At 56.0% G+C, this 18,987-nt stretch overlaps 1 protein-coding gene across 7 annotated transcripts in view; it reads right to left on the reverse strand.

The window, feature by feature from the left end:
* KCNAB2 (potassium voltage-gated channel subfamily A regulatory beta subunit 2) overlaps positions 1–18,987 on the reverse strand; it is an 84,720-nt gene that overhangs the window by 3,912 nt on the left and 61,821 nt on the right. For 5 of the 7 annotated variants that reach the window (XM_072819926.1, XM_072819921.1, XM_072819925.1 and 2 more), the window contains 11 exons: positions 14,125–14,204; positions 11,390–11,434; positions 9,377–9,421; positions 8,639–8,682; positions 7,424–7,510; positions 6,560–6,604; positions 3,748–3,833; positions 1,930–2,050; positions 1,498–1,592; positions 550–670; positions 47–135 (listed from right to left, as the gene is read on the reverse strand). In XM_072819926.1, coding sequence (XP_072676027.1) covers positions 47–135; positions 550–670; positions 1,498–1,592; positions 1,930–2,050; positions 3,748–3,833; positions 6,560–6,604; positions 7,424–7,510; positions 8,639–8,682; positions 9,377–9,421; positions 11,390–11,434; positions 14,125–14,204 — 858 coding nt within the window. The remainder of the gene's footprint in view (positions 1–46; positions 136–549; positions 671–1,497; positions 1,593–1,929; positions 2,051–3,747; positions 3,834–6,559; positions 6,605–7,423; positions 7,511–8,638; positions 8,683–9,376; positions 9,422–11,389; positions 11,435–14,124; positions 14,205–18,987) is intronic. The other 2 variants (XM_072819928.1, XM_072819927.1) reach the window with 1 other exon arrangement.

Below are 18,987 nucleotides of genomic sequence, written 5' to 3' on the forward strand. Positions count from 1 at the left end.
GGGCTTGGGGGTGACACATGCACATGCACAGAGCCCCCCAACTCACCTGTATTGCTCCAATGTTCTCCATTAGCTGGTCTGCGCTGGAAGCACCCAGGAGCACAGAGCTCACTCCCTCATTCCTCAGGCACCAGGCTGGGGCAGTAGAACCAGAGGTGAGGGAGACACACCCAGGGCAGGGGCCCTTCCTGGTTCTTCCCTGTCCCTAACTGGGCCACAGAGATCCAGCCTGTGGGCCATGGGGCTGAGGGTGCCCAGAAGGTCCCTGGCAAGCCTGCCGCTTGGCATGCTGGGTGGGGGATTTGCCGGGGATGGGGCTGCAGAGGGCTCTGGGAGAGGCCTGGTACCAACAGCGTCCAGGGGGAGAAGTGGACCAAGTGCTCAGGGACGACCCCCCACCCTTGTCTCCCCATGAATGTAGGGGCCCTATTACCTACTGGCTAAGGGAGGCAGTGGCCCGCCCAGGCACTCAAGGACTCCTGACATAGCCCCAGGGCCAGTACTCAATCCTTCCCCCTCCACCCCCACCCTCACCCCAGGTCCTGTTACCTATGGCTAGCTGGGGGAGTGTGCAGCCCAGACGCTCTGCAATGGCCTGCAGCTCCTTCAGCTTGGCCTGCTGGCGCCGGCCCTCCTCACTCAGGATTTTGTCCTTCAGCCACTGGTAACCCTGGTTGTGGAGGGTGAAGAGCACAGCCTACAGGTGAGGGCAGGGCACCTGGACCTCTGGATGCAGATGGCTGATGGCTTGTGCCAAAGCAGCATCCGCCCCCCTGCCTAACCGTGTCCCACTGCAGAACAGGCCCGGGCAGTCAGAAGCATGGGGCCTGTCTAGTCTGAAAGCGCAAGCCTGTGGGGCCCCTGAGCCAGGCAAAGAGCCTGGCAGCCTGGCGAGGAATGCTTTGGCCTGTGGCCCAAAGGTCTGGGGGAGCTGTGGTTTCACCTGCCCCAACCCACGGGATTGCAACGCTTTCCAGGGGACTCCCTGACTTTGCTGTGGATGGGGCAGGAGTGGGTGGACAGGCCATCCTGCCCTTGAACCCGAGGCCCGGGGCTCCGTGCAGCGGGATTTGCCCCGACCTGGGCAGGCCTTTCTCTGCCTGCTCCTCATCCCTCAAGCCCTGCATTTTGGGATCCTCCAGAGGTGTGTCTGTGCGTGGGGTCTTGTCTTGTCCCAGGAGACCTTCCCCGATCGACAAATGAAGCAGCCCTGCGGCCTCCAGCCCCGAGGTCTCAGTGTGGGCCGCGGAAGGTGGAGGGGCTACCTCGGGGCAGGGCCGACCCAAGAGTCGGTGGACCCCACCGGGTTGTGAAGGTTGAATGGGGGCAGGGGGTGGCGAGGCAGGGGCAGGGCCTTCTCCCCGCGGCAGCCCTTCCAGAGGCGGGATGTGGTCAGCAGGGCTCCAGGTTCCCGCGCCCTGGATCCGCCCCCACAGCCCCCTCAGTGCGAAATGCCTGTGGCCGGCCATAGCCTCCCCGGCCTGGCCGCTCGGTCACCTTCAAGGAGGCTCTGGAGTAGGGCGGGATGCCACTGTCGTACTTCCCGGAAACGATGCCGCAGGCCAGGGGGGACCAGGTCATGGCGCCCACTCCTGGGGGAGGAAAGCCAGGCGAGGTCAGGCCCAGGGGCCCGAGGGTGGGAGGGCCGAGGGGGCGGAGCAAGGGAGGGGGCGGGGCCACGGCGGGCCGGGCCGAGGGGCGGGGCCACGGAGAGGGCGGGGCCGGCGAGGGCCAGCGAGGGGCGGGGCCACGGCGGGGCGGGCCGAGGGGCGGGGCCACGGAGAGGGCGTGGCCGGCGAGGGCCAGCGAGGGGCGGGGCCACGGAGAGGGCGTGGCCGGCGAGGGCCAGCGAGGGGCGGGGCCACGGAGAGGGCGGGGCCAGCGCGGAGGGGCGGGGCGGGGCGGGGCGGGGCGGGCGGGGCAGCCCACCTATCTTGTGGAAGAGCTCGGGCAGCTGTACCTCCACCTTCTCCCGCTGGAACATGTGGTACTCGGCCTGCTCGCAGATGGGCGGGATGAGGTTGAACTGCCGGGCCACGGAGTAGGCCTCCTACGGATGCACACAGGGCCGTGGATGGTCCCTGTCGGTCAGGGGTCTGGGGGCTGCCCGCGCAGGAGGGGGCAGGAGACAGGAAACAGCTGGTGCACCTTCTCTCCCCCCGCCCACCTCTGCCGGCAAAGGGGGGTGCTCTACAGCTGAAGGCATGGGGGAATGCACAACCCAGTAGTGAGCCTTGGGTTTGGGCACTTGTTGGCTGGGGTGCCTTGGGCAAGGAGCTTGCCCCTCTCTGCCTCAGTATCTCCATCTGTCGTGAGGATCAGTGAGCCAGCGCTGTTCACAGCCTTCAGGACAGTGCAGGCCCTGTTTTTATCATGATCATTACTCCAGGGCTCCAGCCCTGGGAGGATGGTGGCAGTGGCAGGAAATGCAAGGTCAGGAGGGGAGAGTGGCCGGCATCAGCCCATTTCTGGAAATTGGAAGTCAAGGCCTGGACTCTGCAGACTCTCCCTCCACTCCCACCACATGGGTGTGAGCCAGGGCCGGTGTCTCCAGACGGACTCCTGGGGAAGCCCTGCCTGCCAGCCCAAGAGGCCCTTTCTCCTTTGGTGTGAGACTCAGCTACTGCATCTGTAAAATGGGGATAAGACACTGACACCTCAGTGAGCCCTGTGCTGGCTCCAGGCAGCCTAAGAAAAGTGCCAAATGCTCATTAATGCTGCAAATGCCAAAGGCTGATTAAAATCACAGGCTTCCAGAATTGTGTTGAACTTGAAAATTCTGATTTTTTTTGATGAAGCAGAAATCCAGGACTCATTAGAGGAGAAACACCCTCCCAAGGACACCAGGGTGTGGGGAATTCTGGGGGGAGGCTTGGAAGCAGGGGTGGCACGTCAGCCTTGGAGACAGTCCAGGGAAGACCTGGTCCCCAGGCCTCTGCTCTCCAACCCCCTGGGCTCCCAGTTGCCTGCCTCTGAGCACAGCACCACCCTGCTGACTCTGTGGGACACCCAGAAATATGGAGAAACATCTGCAGCCCTCTGTCTCTATGGCTTCCTGGGGGGAAGTGACAAAGGAGGGGCTGCTTCCCCGAAAGTGCGGGTAAGGGGAAACATCACAGACTATGAGATGGAAGCCGGGCTCCTGGCAGCGGCTCACGTTCTGTACAGCTTGAGGATGGACCTCAGTATGAGCTGTGTGACCTTAGGTGTGTTACTTAACCTCTCTGTGCCTCAACATCCATATCTGAAAAACAGGACGACAGCAACACTCACCTTGTAGGGTGTTGTGAGAATTAAACGGGAGTTGGTCCACAGGAGCCCTCAAATCTAAGGGCAACTGGAGGGTCACAAAAGCTCAGTGCAAGTGACTTGCACTGTTACTGTTGCTGAGCGCAAGCTGAGCTCCTCTGCTAAGAGCTTCACACCTGTTCTCCCAGATAGTCCTCAGAACAACTTCCTGGTGGGGGGGCTAGGTCCTCCTAGCAGTTTTGTTCCACAGGCGGGGAAACCAAGGCTCAGAGAGGTTAAGCCATCTTCCCAGGGCCACACAGTGCTGGGATTCAAAGTTAAAAGCCTCGCCTACAGATGTAGCCGCCACATATCACCATATTGTCCCTCACTTAGTACCTAGTTATCTGTGCCACTGGGGCCAGGGGCACCGAATCTGCCAGAGTCCAGGTGTTCATTCCTAGAAGGGTTTAGGGAGACTACGCCCCAGGACACACATACTCAGTGAGGTCACCCTACCATGATCTCCATGGAGCTCCAGCGCGACGTGCCCCAGTACATGGCCATCCCCTGGTTAATGACGTGGGTCATGGCGCGCACGGTCTCTGTCAGGAGAGAAGCAGAAACTGCAGGTCGGGGGTGTGGTGACTGAGGGGCCTGGGGCCCAACCTGGGGATATTCTGCAAATACAGGTGGGGCACCGGGAGGAGGGGGGAGCTGCGAAGATGTCTTGCAAGCAGTGTACTTCCTCTCCAAAGTCGGGTGTGGCAAGGGCTGTCAGGGACCACAGGAAAAAGTGAACCACGAGCCAAGAAGCTGGTCTTGAAAATAACTTTCCCAAAGAGTAACAAGTCCTATGGGATCTTTGAAAAATGGGTACTAGATGGACTGCGGCCTTTCTATGGCAGATTGGAGAAAGGAGGGGGGAAAAAGGTGAGATCAGAGAACGTGGTTTTAGACTCTTAAATGGGGTGGACTCTCTAGTTTGGGGAAGAATCAGATTGGGAAAAGGCAACTGTGTAAACACAAGTTGTTGCCTGTTTTAGTTTCCTGCATCGATCTAGAGCATTGAACAGAGCGGTCATAGGGCATCTTCCAGGATAAAGGGCTGGTGGGGGTACCCTGGATGCTCCCAGAGGCAGGGGGTATAGCATGGCGCTCACCTCGCATCCTCCAAGAGCCAGAAGTAGACACAGAAAGCCCTGTTTGTTGTATCTGCCCTGGATTCTCAAACCAACCCAGTGGCAGGCAGGGGACCCTCACCCCGGCTGCATCACAAATTCTTCCCAGGACTCAAAAAAATTTTGGAGAAATAAAAATCCGCCAGTCACAGTCTTCCTGCTCCCATGCCAGGCTGCTTCAGTCCACGGGGATGTTGTGGTTTTTGAAAACAGACTTGGCCTCAAATTTAAAAATCTCAAACGTCTCTTAGCTTTGTGGGGAGAAGGGCTACCCCCTCAGATGCCTCCCTGATCCCATACAGTGCTTGCAAGTCCCACTGCCAAAGCCAGGGCAGGAAGTAGGGCCGAAGAACAGGTGTCTCTAAAAACGAAGCAGCAACCTTGACCCCTGGAAGTCCCATCTATTCCCAGGTGGCTTGCTCCTCATCTGCTGCTGAGATGGGGTGGGGGGCTAGGGTCCTGGAAGACTGGCAGGGGGTGGGAGAGGAAGAAAGGAGAAGGCAGGCCTTGTTCCCAAAGCTTCCCCTAGGAAGGCACAGGCCCTCCAGCACTTTCTCCCACAGAGGGCAGCACCTCTGTTTTTTGGGGGGTCACCCCTCCTAGGTTCTCTGAGCCAAGGTCCCCTCTTTCAGTGGGTTCGCCTAGGACCCCTGCAAAACCATGCCTGGGCTTCCAGGCCTGCAGGCCAATCCTGCCCTCTCCTTCCTTCCAAGATCAGGGACTAGGCTCCTTTGTGCCCATCCTCGGGAGGGGGGCTGGCGGGGAAGCTGGAACCCCGGTCCTGACCTCTGGCCAGGTTGGACTGCCAACACCACTCAATGCGAAGGAGAACCACCCCTGTGGGAAGGGTCGAGGGTCCCAGGAAAAGATCTCCCCACACCCAAGCCCAAGCTCAGGCTTCTGGCCAGCTGTCCTCATCACGTTCTTTAGAAACACTCTCAGCCCCCTACCCCCACCCCCCGTGACCATGCAGCATAACCACTGATTCTTTTCAGCCAAGGCTTAGGCCCACATGCCAGAGAGGGAAGTGGAGGACACCCCCGTTCGCCAGCCTGGCTGCCTCTCCTCACCGGGGAAATGAGGGCCAGGACATGATGCACTACACTGCCCCTTCCATGCAGGGAGGCAAGGCCACCGGGGCACGAGCTCACAAGAGCCTGCAGCTGGCCTGAGAGAGAAGGGGTTCTAGGCAGTGGCTGGCTGGGTGTGCAGCCCACACACAGCACTCTGTGCTTCTGCCCTAGCCCATGTCAGTGGCCCTAGACACAGGGATAATTAGGGAAACTGTCCTCCACCTCAATATTTAATGCTGTGGAACAGAAGCAGGACCAAATCCTTATAGCTGCTGCCAGAACCCACAGTACCTATCCCCTGGTCACAAATAATACATGGGAGGGGTCAGGTGGCAGTGCCAGTTGGCAGACAGGAGCCCTTCCATTGTGGGTCACAGCCTAGCTCCCAGGGAGGCCATGGCCTGGCCTGGGTGTGGGGTCCTGGGGAGGCCCTTAGCTTAGGGGTGGGCAGAGCCGAGGCTGCACAGCACGGAATGAGAGTGGCAGGTGGCCAGTCCTGTCCAGGGAACATGAGCACCCCACACACAGCCCTGATGTTCACGGTAGAGCCAGCATGCTGTGAGTGGGCAGCTTGCCCACCCATGTGTGTTGCTTCTGCCTGAGGCAGGAGCTTAGCAAATGTGACCTATCAAGCTAAGACTTGTTGGAAGCCACGTGTTCTGGGGTCCCTGATCTCCCCAACCCTCTCCCAGACCATCCAGGGTCAAGGTTTCAGGCGCTGATGGCAGCATCCGCAGATCAAGAGGAGCCCTGGCAGACAGACAGCCGGCCCCGAGGATAACCACCGCAGTGCCAGGCAGGGGAGGGGGGCGTGGGTCATGCACAGGGGGTGGGGGTCAGGGTGGGGGAAGGATGAAATGACAGCACGGGCCAGGCAGGGGGGCGCGGGTGGGGGCTCCACACCGCTTGGCTTTTTCCTTCACTTGCAATATGTTCTCATAGGGCACTTATTTTTCCTTTATGCATTTTATGGAGAAGTTTGTCTTGGGGGAAAGAGAGTGGTGTAAATAAAACCACCGTCTCATAAAATGCAGCTTGGACACAGAAGTCAATTGTCGGGCTAAGGGTACTGTGTACCTTCTATGATGAATGTCCTTGACTTGGAGGAACTAAATGGGTCCCCTGGTGATAAAGAAAGATTTAAAGAGACCAGTGTTTATAGCTGTGGGAACACGGAGAGGCACGGTATGACACAGGGCATGGGGGTTGAGGCACAAATCTCCTTCACAGAATACTTGTTCGGTTAAAAAAACCCCAAAAAACCAAAAACAACAAAAAACACCAATCCAACCACACACACCGCATACACATATATATACACACATGTGTGCACGGTGTATATATATATGTATATGCATATATATATACACATATATATAGACAAATGAAGAAAAAAATAACTTGAGCACAACTTAATTTTCCAAATCCCTGAAGCAGCAAAGCACAAATGAGAAGTCTGGAGCGGGAAGTTGGAGAGGGGGGTGGGGGTGGGGGCAGAGATCGCAGGGAAGAGGAGAATAAATAAGCGCCAAAGAAACCAAAACTGCTTTCCAAAGCCCCACGCGTTGTTTTTTCTCCTCTAAGTAACCGTTTATCCCCCAGAGCAAAAGGCCCCTGAAACCTCCCCTCAGAACGCAGGGCGGGAATGTGATTGGAAGGAACACAGCAGTTGCAAAGAGCCATCGTATTGTGACTTCATGTAGCTACAAAATACTAACAGCTGAGAGGGGAGAACATTCCACACAGTTCTAAACCCAGGAGGGCAGGCGTGGAACCGGGCAGCGGTGGGGGGCGGTCAGCCTGGAGGTGTCGGGGCGCACCTGCGGGTGCTGCGGGCCCTCAGAGCCCGCCCCCACCCCCGCCCCTACCACCCGCCGGTGCCCTGTGGCCCGGGGTGTCCCCGCGGGGTCCCGGTGGTGGCAGCAGCCAGAGACAACCTACCTTCCATGGGCGTGTTGGGGTCCGGGCGGTTGGCAAACACCACGTCCACGTACTCCAGCTGCAGCCGCTCCAGGGAGGCCTTGAGACCTGCGGGGAGGAGTCAGAAGGGGCCGTCAGCATCTTCACAGACCTTCCCGGGCACAGGGGGCTCAGGGAGCAAGAGGAGAGAGAGACACGAGGCCCGTGGTGCCGGGAGCTGTGGGGCGGTGTGGGACACATGCGGGCACAGGCCACCCGAGGGGAAGGGAGGACTGACGTGGGCACCCCCAAGTGGGTGGTGGTCGGTTCTCTAGGCCCAATGCTCTGTGACTGAATGGAGGGGTGACTTGTGACTTCCTAGGCCCCCTGGTGGCCCTGAGGTGATGGGGGGCTGCATCCACGTCCCTGCGCCAAAGGCACAAGTCACGCAGCAATGGGTCAGAGTAGAGTTGCTGAGCCAAGGGCTGGGGCCCGGTGTGGGCATCTGGGGACCAGAGCCCCTTTCTCATTGGATTTTTAAAGGAGCGAGTGTAGGGGCACCTGGGTGGCTCAGCAGTTGAGCGTCTCTCTTTGGCTCAGGGGGTGATCCCGGGTTCCGGGATCGAGTCCCACATCGGGCTCCCCACAGGGAGCCTGCTTCTCCCTCTGTCTTTGCCTCTCTCTGTGTGTCTCTCATGAATAAATAAAATCTTAAAAAAAAATAGAGGAGCGGTTGTATTACCTTGATGACAATGAGCAAAGGTGGAAAAAGCAGGAAGACAATGCAATAGTGGGATAAACCAGACCACCTACTCGACCTCCCTCCTTTCTCTCCATTCCTGTGTGAGGATCCCCCCCGCTGTGTCTGACATGCATCCTCCACCCCGGGGTTCTTCCCCGTTCCCCAAAGCTCCCGAGGTGGACACTCTTCCCACACCCATTTTACAGATGTGGCCACAGGGGCTTGGGGAGGTGATATGTCCCCTCTCAGGATCACCATTCGGCACAGGGTTGCAGCCCAGGCCTGTCCTGTCTTCCCCGAGACAACGCTGCCCATCTGAGGGTGCCAGGGGCCCTGCTCTCATGCCTCGGAGCCTGGGTGGAGGGAGAGGGTGGGACCAGAGCATGGGTGTCTGTAGGCTTAGGCCCCACGTGCGTCGGCGGTGGGGTGGGAGACCTTGGCCTTCTTCACTTGTGCATCTGCAGGAGGATGCTGTGGGTTTGGGGGGCCATGTGGGGCCAAAGCGCCCCCCTCACCTTCTATTATGTGCTTCCTGGAAAGGCCCCTCTCGGTCTCCGCTCTGAAAAACAGGATGACAGTGTGTGTGATGTTGTAAGCGGTTTTGGGGGAAAATGTTTATGATTCGATGTTAGGCAAAAAAAAAAAAAAAAAAAAAAAAAATAGGTCAGTGCATGTCACGTGCGGTCTGATTCCAATTGGGATAAACCACAAGGCTATGGGGATATGCTCATGCAGGCTGGGAGGAGGGTCGCTGCTGCCTGGCTGTCCTGGGGGAGGAGGGTGGTGGTGGTGGTGGGGTCTGCATTTCAGTTTGTTCTTCTGTTTCCCTTGGATTTTTTTTTTTTTAATTAAGAATGAATTGTATTTACAATTCCTATGAAGCTGGTTTTTCCAGCCTTGGAGAGAATGTGGGGCTGGACCCCTAGAAACTGGCAGGGATGGCCAGGGAGGGTGGAGTGCTGTAGACAGTTCATGAATTTCCTGTGTTTTCTAGAATTTCTAGAATGTTACCTTTGTAATCAGAAAAAAATCACAGACCCACTGAAGTAAAAATAAAAATCAACCAAAGTTTGAGTAAAAGGACACTCAGCCAAAGCTGCTTTTCTGGAACGTGATGTCAACAGGGATGGGCACCAGCCAGGGCAGATGGCTGCACACAACTCCCCCAGCCCCCCTCCAGGAGCCTCCCGAATCAGGGGTTTCGGCTTCTGGACCTGGCCCCGCCGGGGAGCATCGCCTGCCAGTGCACTTACTTTCCTCCCCAGAAGATCTTGGTGGTGATGACCAGGCTGGACCGTCTGCAGAACAGAAGAGAAGGGGTGTGACTGGACGTGGCTTGGAGGGGCACTGGTCTTCAGCTTTCACAGAGGGTCCTGAATCCCTTCCCATTTGGGAGCATGGGGATGTGAAATGGGTACTTCTCGATTGTTCCATGTTGGTGGTGTGCAAGTCCAGGGTCCTGGGGTTCCCCATAGAGTCAGGAGACAAGCCACAGATGTGACCAACTCACTGTGTCACCCCAAGTCAGGCAGTGGGGGCTGGGAGACGATGAGGTCTAGTGTACTGGAGCCCAGGGCAGGAGATATTATGTAGACTTGGCCTGGGGAATGGAAGCCGCTGTCCCTGCTCCCGTGGGTTTTGTCAGGGAGGAAGCAGGTGCAGGAGGACGCTCCTGGGAGGTCGAGAGTCAGGGCTGCAGCACATGGAGGAGCTTCAGTGAGGATGGAAAGAGGCGAGGGGGCCCAGCAGTCCTACAGGCTTTTAGCCCTGGGAGAGCTGGGTGGCCCTGAGGGAGGGACAGTTGGGTGAGGCAGGATCCTGGGTGTGAGGGAGTTGGGGTTTGGGTGATGGAGACCCCACAGGGAGAGGAATGGATTCAGGTCTCCTGCTGCAAACCCAGGAGAGGCAAGCACTGCCGCCTGTCTGGTGCTGGCGGGATGGTGGGGTGATGGTGGCCCCTCCACATCTGATGGAGAATGTCCTCTGTGGGAGTGCCTTCCTCCCATGGAGGGGTGGTGGCGCTCAGGAAACGGCTCCTCAGAGCCAGAAGCTGTGTACCCCAGGAGCTTCATGTCCCGGGGGGTGACTTAATATGTACCTCCCCCTGTATTCTTCTATGACATAATCAGGGCCCTCAGTAATATGTGCAATTTCCTTGAATTACAGAGTGAGGGGGAGTTTGTTTTATGATGAACTAGAGCCGAGGAGAAACAAACAACTTTGTTGGGATCAGAAGAGAGGTGTCAGTCATCTGTGCCCAGTGGCCTCAGGGGCCTCTGAGTGGCACTTTCTGGGCAGGGGTGGGTGGGCCCAGCTTTAACAATGCTTCCTCTGAAAATAAAGACATGTGAGCCCCAAGGGGTCCCAAAGTGTAGTCAAGCGCCTGGCCCGGTCTGTCCCAAGGAGGGTGGGAACCCTGTGTGACAAGGGGCCTCAGGCTTCTGAGCTGCTTGGGGGCAGGGGGAGACTTGGTGGGTGGCTATGGTGAAGACCATTGTCTTGACCAATGGCTGCCACTCCCTGGTGAGCGTGATGCCCAGCCCTGAGCCCGGCAAGTGTTCTATAGACTCAGGCCCTCAACCTACCAGGGAGTCAACAGTGGTCCCTTGACAGGCAGGGACCGTGAGGATGGGTGGATTCCAAGCCCAGAGAAGGACTGTCCCTCTCCTCAGTGGCTCTACACCCAGCTTTACAACCAGGCCACCTGGGAAGTCTTCACATCCAGATTGTTTTGGCCTAACGCAAGTCAGGCTGCAACCCAGGACCCTGGCCCTCCGAATCCCTGCAGGACCAGAGGTGGATGTCAGGGCGAAGCAGGCAGAGCGCGATGTAGGGGGAGCCCCACAAGGACCTCCACTTGACTTCCCTCTCCAGCAGAGATGCCTCTTGTCTTGGAGAGCTGAGTTTTGCACCCCACTTGGTGACTCAGCAGAAGCTTCCCACCTCTGCACAGCCCCGCACAGTGTGAATACTTCGTCTCCCTGGAGGGAGCATGGAGCTGCCTCCATTCTAGAATATTCTTCCCCTTGCCGGTGAGAAAAAGTCTGAGGCTTCCAGGCTATAGAAGGGCTGGCCAGCTGCCTGAGGGCCAAAGAGCAAGCTCCACTTCTAAGCAGGCAGGAACAGCAACAGGACCCACACCAGCATGTGCCCAGAACCCAGAGGACGCCTGCCCCTGGCGGTGCCTCTGACCCTCCGACTGGCCTTCTGCAGGCTTTTCCCTGCGTGCACCCTGGACGCCGACCCAGAGAGAACATGGTAATTACCTCCATCCCTTCTTCTTGATGATGTTCCCTAACACCACTTCGGCCCTGCAAGAAAGACCGACACACAGGGATTTCATTACAGCGTGACAGAGACATTAAACCTCGCCCTGCCATGACAATCTGCCACTTGGTTCCCTCTGTGAAAATGCCACTGGGGCCAGAGCACTGGGCTGTTAACAATGCTCATCTTGGCTCGGGCAGCTCATTCCAGAAAGAGGAGAGAGCCCACCAGCAGCCATCATTCCCCATGCAGGTGGCTGAAGGAGGTGACCCTGTGGGCGCCTGTCTTAGCAGAAGTGGCTCCGGCTCTCACAGAGACGGAAGGAGCCGATGTCCTGTTTGGCGAGGCCAGCACCACCCCATTTCCCATGTTATGTGGGCGACGTTTCCATAGAGGTGTATTTTTTGAAAGCTAAGTTATTCATCAAGTGCATCCTCTCTTTTCAGAGACAATCAACATGTATGCAGGGCCAGGGGCTGGATTTCCAGCAGAGTGCACGGGTGTGTGTGTGCGTGTATGTGTGTGGGTACATGCGTGTCTCTTGTTTCTTGCTCTTGAACAATAGAGAGACAGATGCCATGCTGACTGCTCTCTGTTCTTTTTGGCGTCACTCTGGCCCTGCACCAAACTCGGGCTAGCCGGGGTCATGGGTGGGCTGCTCCCGCCTTGCTTGGCACCGCAGCACTGGATTAACTTTTAAGAACTTTCTGCTTGTAGCAAAATGTTTCTGAGCAAAAACAACAGACGGCGAATGATCCATACCCAGTGCTACATTCCAATTATAAAAGCGCCTGAGTCATCCACTCAGAAATAATGGGCTCTAATTTGCAAGCTGTTCAGCATACATTCTGAATGCTCTTCATTTATGGTCAAGATGTACAGAAATTCACTCAGCCCTGGGCCTCCTCCTTTTATTGCCTTGGTCCCTCATTTATGGGACAAAAGATCGGGACAAGGAGGAAGGGAGAAAAGCAAGCAGGGGTCCTGGGGTGATAGAAGCTACAATCAGCTACCCAAAGCCTGTTGCTTGAGGCTATGAATTCCTGTGGCCCTGAATTTGCTAAGCCTGACATCTGCCGAGGGGGGTGGTGGTGGGGTGCACAGAAATCCTGCAGCTCTCTGCTAAGTGCCCAGATTAGCATCAGCATAAGCAGCAGAGGACTCAGCAAAATATGCACTTGGTGCTCTGGATAGCAAGAGGCACAGAGCCTGGCCCACTGGCCACTGGAGCTGCCAGGCAGCCCCCGGACCAGAGCTGCTCCCTGCCTGTCCCTTGGTACATGGTGCCTGGCTTCCCCTGGGGGTTACTGCTGGCACCGAGCCATGGATGGGGGGTGAGCAGGCATGTCCAGCTCTGGGCTGGACTGAGACGGAGCCACAGAGGCCGGTGGAGGAGCGGAGGGCAGGATGAAGGCAGGGGGCTCCAGGGGCAATGACCCACAGGAAGCCACTCCCTGAGTCCTTGGCTGCTGGTAAGGGGCCTCCATGAGGCTCCAAGGCTGCCTAGTACCCGGTGTGCTTGCCTTGATATGCCAGCGCTGGTATCTAGCTAACCAGGGGGAAGTGAAGACAGGGATGGCGAGGCTATGGCTGCTATGGAGCAGAGTGTGCGGGGCCCGTATGTCTGGAGCCAGAGGGGATGGTCTGGAGCTGCCTCCTGCACGCTCTCAAATGGGCAGCAAAACTGAGGCACAAGCAGGGCCAGGGAATGGGCTGGGCTGCTGAGGCCAGTGAGGGGCTGGCCTGAGCCTGGCATTTGCATTGGGCTTTTCTACCTCTGACCCTCTGGCTTTAGTTCATCTGTCTGGAAAGCATTTCACTTTGATGGGAAGAAGCTGCCAATATGGAGGGCTAGGGAGGGAGCTGTACATCAGGAGGGGCGAAGGGCTGCCAAAAGGCGCTGGAGAAGATTTGGGGATCCCAAGGAGGCCCCCAGGGCTGTCAGGTCCTCAAATCCTGAGTTGGGACTTGAGAAAAGACCCAGCTGGGCTCCCGATCCTCAGTGCTCTGGGCCTCAGGTAATGACCCAGAGGCTTCCAGGCAGATGCTGGCCCTTTGGCCACGTGCCCCTGCCAGCCAGGCTGCAGCCAACCCAGCTGATAGGAACTTGGCTCGCCCCAGGCAGGGGGGCCGGAGGGAGGACAAACAGAGAGCCAGCAGATGACTTCACAAACAAAAGCTGACTTTTGGAAACCCGATGCAGGAGAGTGGATGATTTGATTACAGCTAGTCTTTAAAATTGAAGCCAGCAGCCTTGGCTGAAGAGGGCTTTTACATAATTGAGTAGGGAAGTTCACTGCCAAGATGGGAAGTGCTTCCTACAGCGCTCGGCTGGCCAGACTCTGCTCTCCGCAGCTCGAGAGGCCCTGCGTTCCCTGCAGCCCTCACTGCACCGTGAGGACATGAGACTGTCAGACGTGTGGGGCTGGTCCAGGAGAGCCTGGGACCACAGCTTGATCAGGCTTTGGCCCAGCACAGCATCTTTGGCACCAGAGGGACTGTGGTCATCGTGGACACACGGGGAGTTTAGCAAGTGGCCGGTGTCCAAGTGTTCTGCAATTTTGGCCTCATAAAAACAGCACCTTCTAAAGCCATTTAGAATCTGAAAAAGCAGGCAGAGTGGGAGGCACATTTGTGGACACCTGGGACCCAGGATGGGAGGACTAGCAGCTCTGGCTCTTCCCAGGGAAGCCGTGGCCTGCACTGCATCCTCCCCGTGAGAAAAGACACGTACTTGCCCGCCGCGTAGACTTCTGCAGTATCGAAGAGGTTGATGCCATTGTCATAGGCCAAGGTCATTAGTTGCTCTGCCATCTGAAATGAGAAAACCAGAGCTGCTTGCTGGCAGCACGGTCCTGCCAGGCCAGGGGGGGTGGTGCCTGGAGGCTCCAGGGCATAATCCCAAGCACCCCGAGGCTCCCCTTATCCTCTCTGCCACAGGACAGGCATGGAGCTGCTCTCAGGAGCATACCCACAGGGAGGAAAGAAAACAAAGTGGGCTGTGCGTTTCATGCGAGCAGGGACCCCATCTGTTGGGTCATCACAAAGCTTAGCACCTATACTGGGTTGGAACAAGCCCCCAAGAGGAGTGTGACAGATCTTGGCAGAATGAATAGTTTTTTAAAGCTATGGCTGGAATGTGTGCTGTGGCTGTAGGCCCCCCCCAGATCCTTCCCAGCAGCCACCCGAGGAGGATACGATTATTGTTTGCAGATGGAGAAACTGCCATCCTCAGCTAGCACTCCGGCCGGCTGGCGCTCCTCCACTGCCTGGCAGGCAGGAGTTGATGAATGGTGCCCAATCTGCACACGCCTTTGACCAGATTTTGCTCCTTAGGCTGCTCTAAGGGTGAGCTTGCGCTCCACCAGCAATGACCCTCTGGTAGCGGGGGTGAGGATCAAGGAGCTGGGGAAGTCCCCCTGTAATTAATGACCTCTCCAAAATGCAGCAGAGAATGCTGGTCCTCTGGACTGTGCAGGTGTCCCTCTAAGAGTCACATGCAAACTCCTCCGCCCTTCACTTCTCAAAGCTCAGCTCAGAGTGCCAAGCCTCCCTCCCCAGCTACCCAGGGTGGGGTGAGTAATAGTTAACAACCCTCAAGCACTGTGGGACGAAAAGCCAGCTATGTTCGGCTTCCTGGAGATTCTCTCAATACCAAACTCAGAAGCCCCATGGGCCAGGCAGACATGGAGAATGAGGCTGGTGGCCAGTGGGGTCCACTGGGGTGGGGAACCAACACTCAATCATTGCCTGTGGGAAGGCTACATCTTTTGAATTTTCTTTTTTAAGGATTTATATATTTGAGAGAGAGAGTGAGTGAGAGAGCATGGGGTGGGGGGCCCGAGGGAGGGGGAGAAACAGACCCCACCCTTTCACTGAGCAGGGAGTCCCGACATGGGGCTTGATCCCAGAACCCTGAGATCGTGACCTGAGCTAAAGGCAAACCCTTAACCAGCTGAGCCACCCCAGCATCCCTCTTTTGATTTTTCGAGAGAAACCAGAGATCCAGGGTATCTGGGGGCAGTAAAAATCTCCTAATTTTCAAATGTTGGCAATGAACCCCAAAGATTTCTGATACCGAGCAGGCCAAAGTGAACCCCCATTTGTTAATGGCTGTCACTTGAGTCAGAAAGCCCAGGGTGGGTGGAAAGGCCATTGGTGGAGGATTTTCTGGATCCACCTGCAGGGCTGATTGGCTCCACTGGAGCTCAAGTGTAATCATGTGTCAGATGCATCCATGCACCCTCCCGGGGGGCCTCTTCCTCCTCCCATGCGTCTCTCTTCCTCCTGGGGCTCCTTTCTTCCTCTCCAATGCTCCAGGTATACACTAAGCTCCTTCACTGGCTCACCTCTGTCTTCAACCTGACTTTTCAGGGATGAGTCCTGCCAAGCTGCCCAAGCTCTACCCAGAAGGGCACCTCGTGCTGGGCCCCAGCCAGATTATACAGACAATGTAGGGGGGCCTGCTGCCTCTGGAGAGGGTTCTGATTGGGTGACTCAGAATCAGGGCTTTTATTTTCATGTTTCAGTCCCTGTATTTCTTCTTATACTCCTATCTTGCTTATCTGGAGAACAGCACGCTACAGGTATTCTTCTGAGCTTAGAAATCGACCCGTATTGATTTATGGAAAGATCATCTTTATTCTTTTAAAAAAATTATTTAAAATAATTTTAAAATTGTGGTAAAATACGGGTAACATAAAATTGCCCACTTTAGGCATAGGATGCTGTGGCATTAAGTACATTCACATTGTTGTGTGGCCATCACCAGCACCTGTTTCCAGAGCTTCTACATCTTTCCAAACAGAAATTCAGTCCCCATCAAACACCAACTTTCCATTCCTCCCTCCCCCAGCTCCTGGCGCCCACCCATCTGTTCTCCGTTTCCAGAATTCTGATTCCCCTAGTTACTACATACGAATGGAGTCCTACAGTATTTGTCTTTCTGTGGGCTGACTTGATGAATTTAACACAATGCCGTTAGGGTTTATCCATGTTGTGATGTGTGTGAGCATTTCCAGGGCTGGGTTTGAAGGGTGGTTAGGAGTTTGTCAGGCAGGAAGGGGAAGCATGGGGTGGGGGGGTTGTTGCAGGGAGAGGCTGGTGTGCGTGGGGGTGGGCCGTGTGCCGGGTCTCACCCGTCCCATGCTCAGGTCCAACACCGGGGCATCCTCCTTTACTTATCTTTCTCTTACTGTGGCATCAGTACCTTCAGCCAGTTCTGCTAGTTCCTCCTTGAAGCTGATTCAGAATCGGACCCTCCTGCCTGCCTCTACCTGGTCCCAGACAGAATGCCCTCAGCTGGGTTTTTGTGGTAGCCCCTAACTCTCTCTGCTTCTGTCCTTGCCCCCAGTGCCCTACAAAGTGGGGCAAAGTGTGGTCCATAGACCATCAGCATCAGACATGTGGAATCCCGGGTTCTGCTCCTGGCCTTGTGCATCAGAACCTACATTTTAACTGGATTTCCAGGGGACTCATGCATACTTTACAGTTTGAGAAGCATCCCCTGTCCTTGGGAGACTGGCTCTCTCAGTGGAACAGCCAGAGTGAGCCTTCTGAGTGAAGTCAGGTCAAATTTCCTCTGTGGCTTCTGTCACAGACTGTCAGAGCCAGAGTCCCCACAGAGATCTGCTCCCTCACTTCTGACATATCACAACCTGGGGCACCTCCTGTGGCCTCCTGGAGGCTAGGTCCAGCCCCATTCCCTTGGCCTGGAATGCTCTCCCTCTGAATCATCACATGGCTCACTCTTGCTTCCACTTTCCCTGATTAAAAGCATAAAATGTGAGCCCACATCCCAGCCCACCTTTCTCTGTGCTCTTGTTCTGTGTTTGATTAAATAACGGTCCCTTGGGGAGAAGAAGGTTCTTCATAACATGATGACATCAAAGGTCTTGAGATAGGGGACACCTGAGTGGCTCAGCGGTTGAGCGTCTGCCTTTCAACTGAGGGCATGATCCCAGGATCCGGGATCGAGTCCCACATCGGGGTCCCTGCATGGAGCCTGCTTCTCCCTCTGCCTGTGTCTCTGCCTCTCTCTGTGTCTCTCATGAATAAATAAAAATCTTAAAAAAGAAAAAAAAAAAGGTCTTGAGATAGGAGCTGATCCTGGATTATCAGGTGGGCCCTGCATGGTGCCATAGGTATCCTCACAGGAGGGAGCAGAGGGAGGTCTAACAGGAGCAAGAATGTGACCACAGAGGCAGACATGAGTGAAGTGGCCACCAGAAGCTAGAGGAGGTGCGGGAGAGTCCCACTCTACTCCCCAGAGGCGCCACGGTGAGTGTGACCCTGCTGATGCCCTGATTTCGGCTCTGTGATCATGATTTTAGACTTCTGGCCTCCAGAGCCATGAGGAAAGAAATTTATCTAGTTCTAAAACCACATAAATGGTGGTGGTTTTCTAATGCAGCCACAGGACATGTCTAGCCCTTGGAGATAAGATGTGCTTACTGTCTGTCCCCCTCTCCAGAAAGACAGCAGCCTATGGCAGGGATCTGATACTCAGCAGGTGTGAGCTGAGTGGACACTGTCCTTGGCTGGCTCTGGTGGCCTCCAGACTAGCCTCCCCACCTCCTCCCTTCCTGCCCCAGGGAGGCCTCCCTCGTGGCTACCTCGGCAGCCATGGCCAACCCTGCAAGGCCTGCAAGTGGGGAAGATCACAGGCGCTGACACAGAGGCACCCACCCCATTTCCCCTGTTGCCTAGCAGAAAGACGTACACAGGGTCTGAGAAAGTGAGGGGTGGGAATTCTCAGGGCTGTGCTTTATATTTTTTTCTTTGCTAGGATTTTGGCATAATTGGTCTCCCAGGTTTTTCCCTATTTTAAAAAAACTTTTTCCAGGTTTTTCCTTAAAGATTTATTTATTTTAGAGGTGGGGGGAGTGAGGGTGTGTGCGTGCATGAGTGGGGAGGGGAGGAGAGGCAGAAGGAGGCGGAGACAGAATCTTAGGCAGACTCCCCACTGAGCATGGAGCCTGATGCAAGTTCTGATCTCCTGACCTGAGCCGATATCAGGAGTTGGACACTTAACTGACTGAGCCCCCAGGCGCCTCTTCTTCCAGGTTTTTCTATATGAATATATGCTTCTTCCCTGCTCCAGACTGTAGTTCTAACACACAGACCGCTGTCGGCGCTGTTTCCCACACGCTCGCTCCTGGACCTGTCCCCGTGTTCTTTAAAACATGACGCCTAAAGACTTGTGCTCTGTGGGTGAGCCCTACTTTGTGGGGGAGCCTCTATTTTGTGACTGTTTGGATATTTCCAACATCAGTGTTCCCAAAACCAAAGGCAGGATTAATTTTGGGAGACATGTGGGCCTCCTCCCTGCCCTTCCTTCTTGGGGGGCAAGGGAATCCATCCCACCCCCCTGGAGTTGGGAGCTGGCCATGGTGGGCTCTGAGGCAAGAGCCCCGCTGCCATTCTCTGGTATGATTCTCCAGGTAGACCCTGGGCACCTGCTCCACCTCTGGGGCTCTGCTTCCTCCAAGTGGGGTAATAACATTTACCTCCCTGGGTTGATAGGGGGCTGGGTGCCGTAATAAATGTAACATCTGTAGCCTCTACCCTTATTAGATATTTAATCTAATCTATTAAT

Source organism: Canis lupus, chromosome 3 (genome assembly GCF_048164855.1).
Source record: "Canis lupus baileyi chromosome 3, mCanLup2.hap1, whole genome shotgun sequence".
Taxonomy (NCBI): domain Eukaryota; kingdom Metazoa; phylum Chordata; class Mammalia; order Carnivora; family Canidae; genus Canis; species Canis lupus.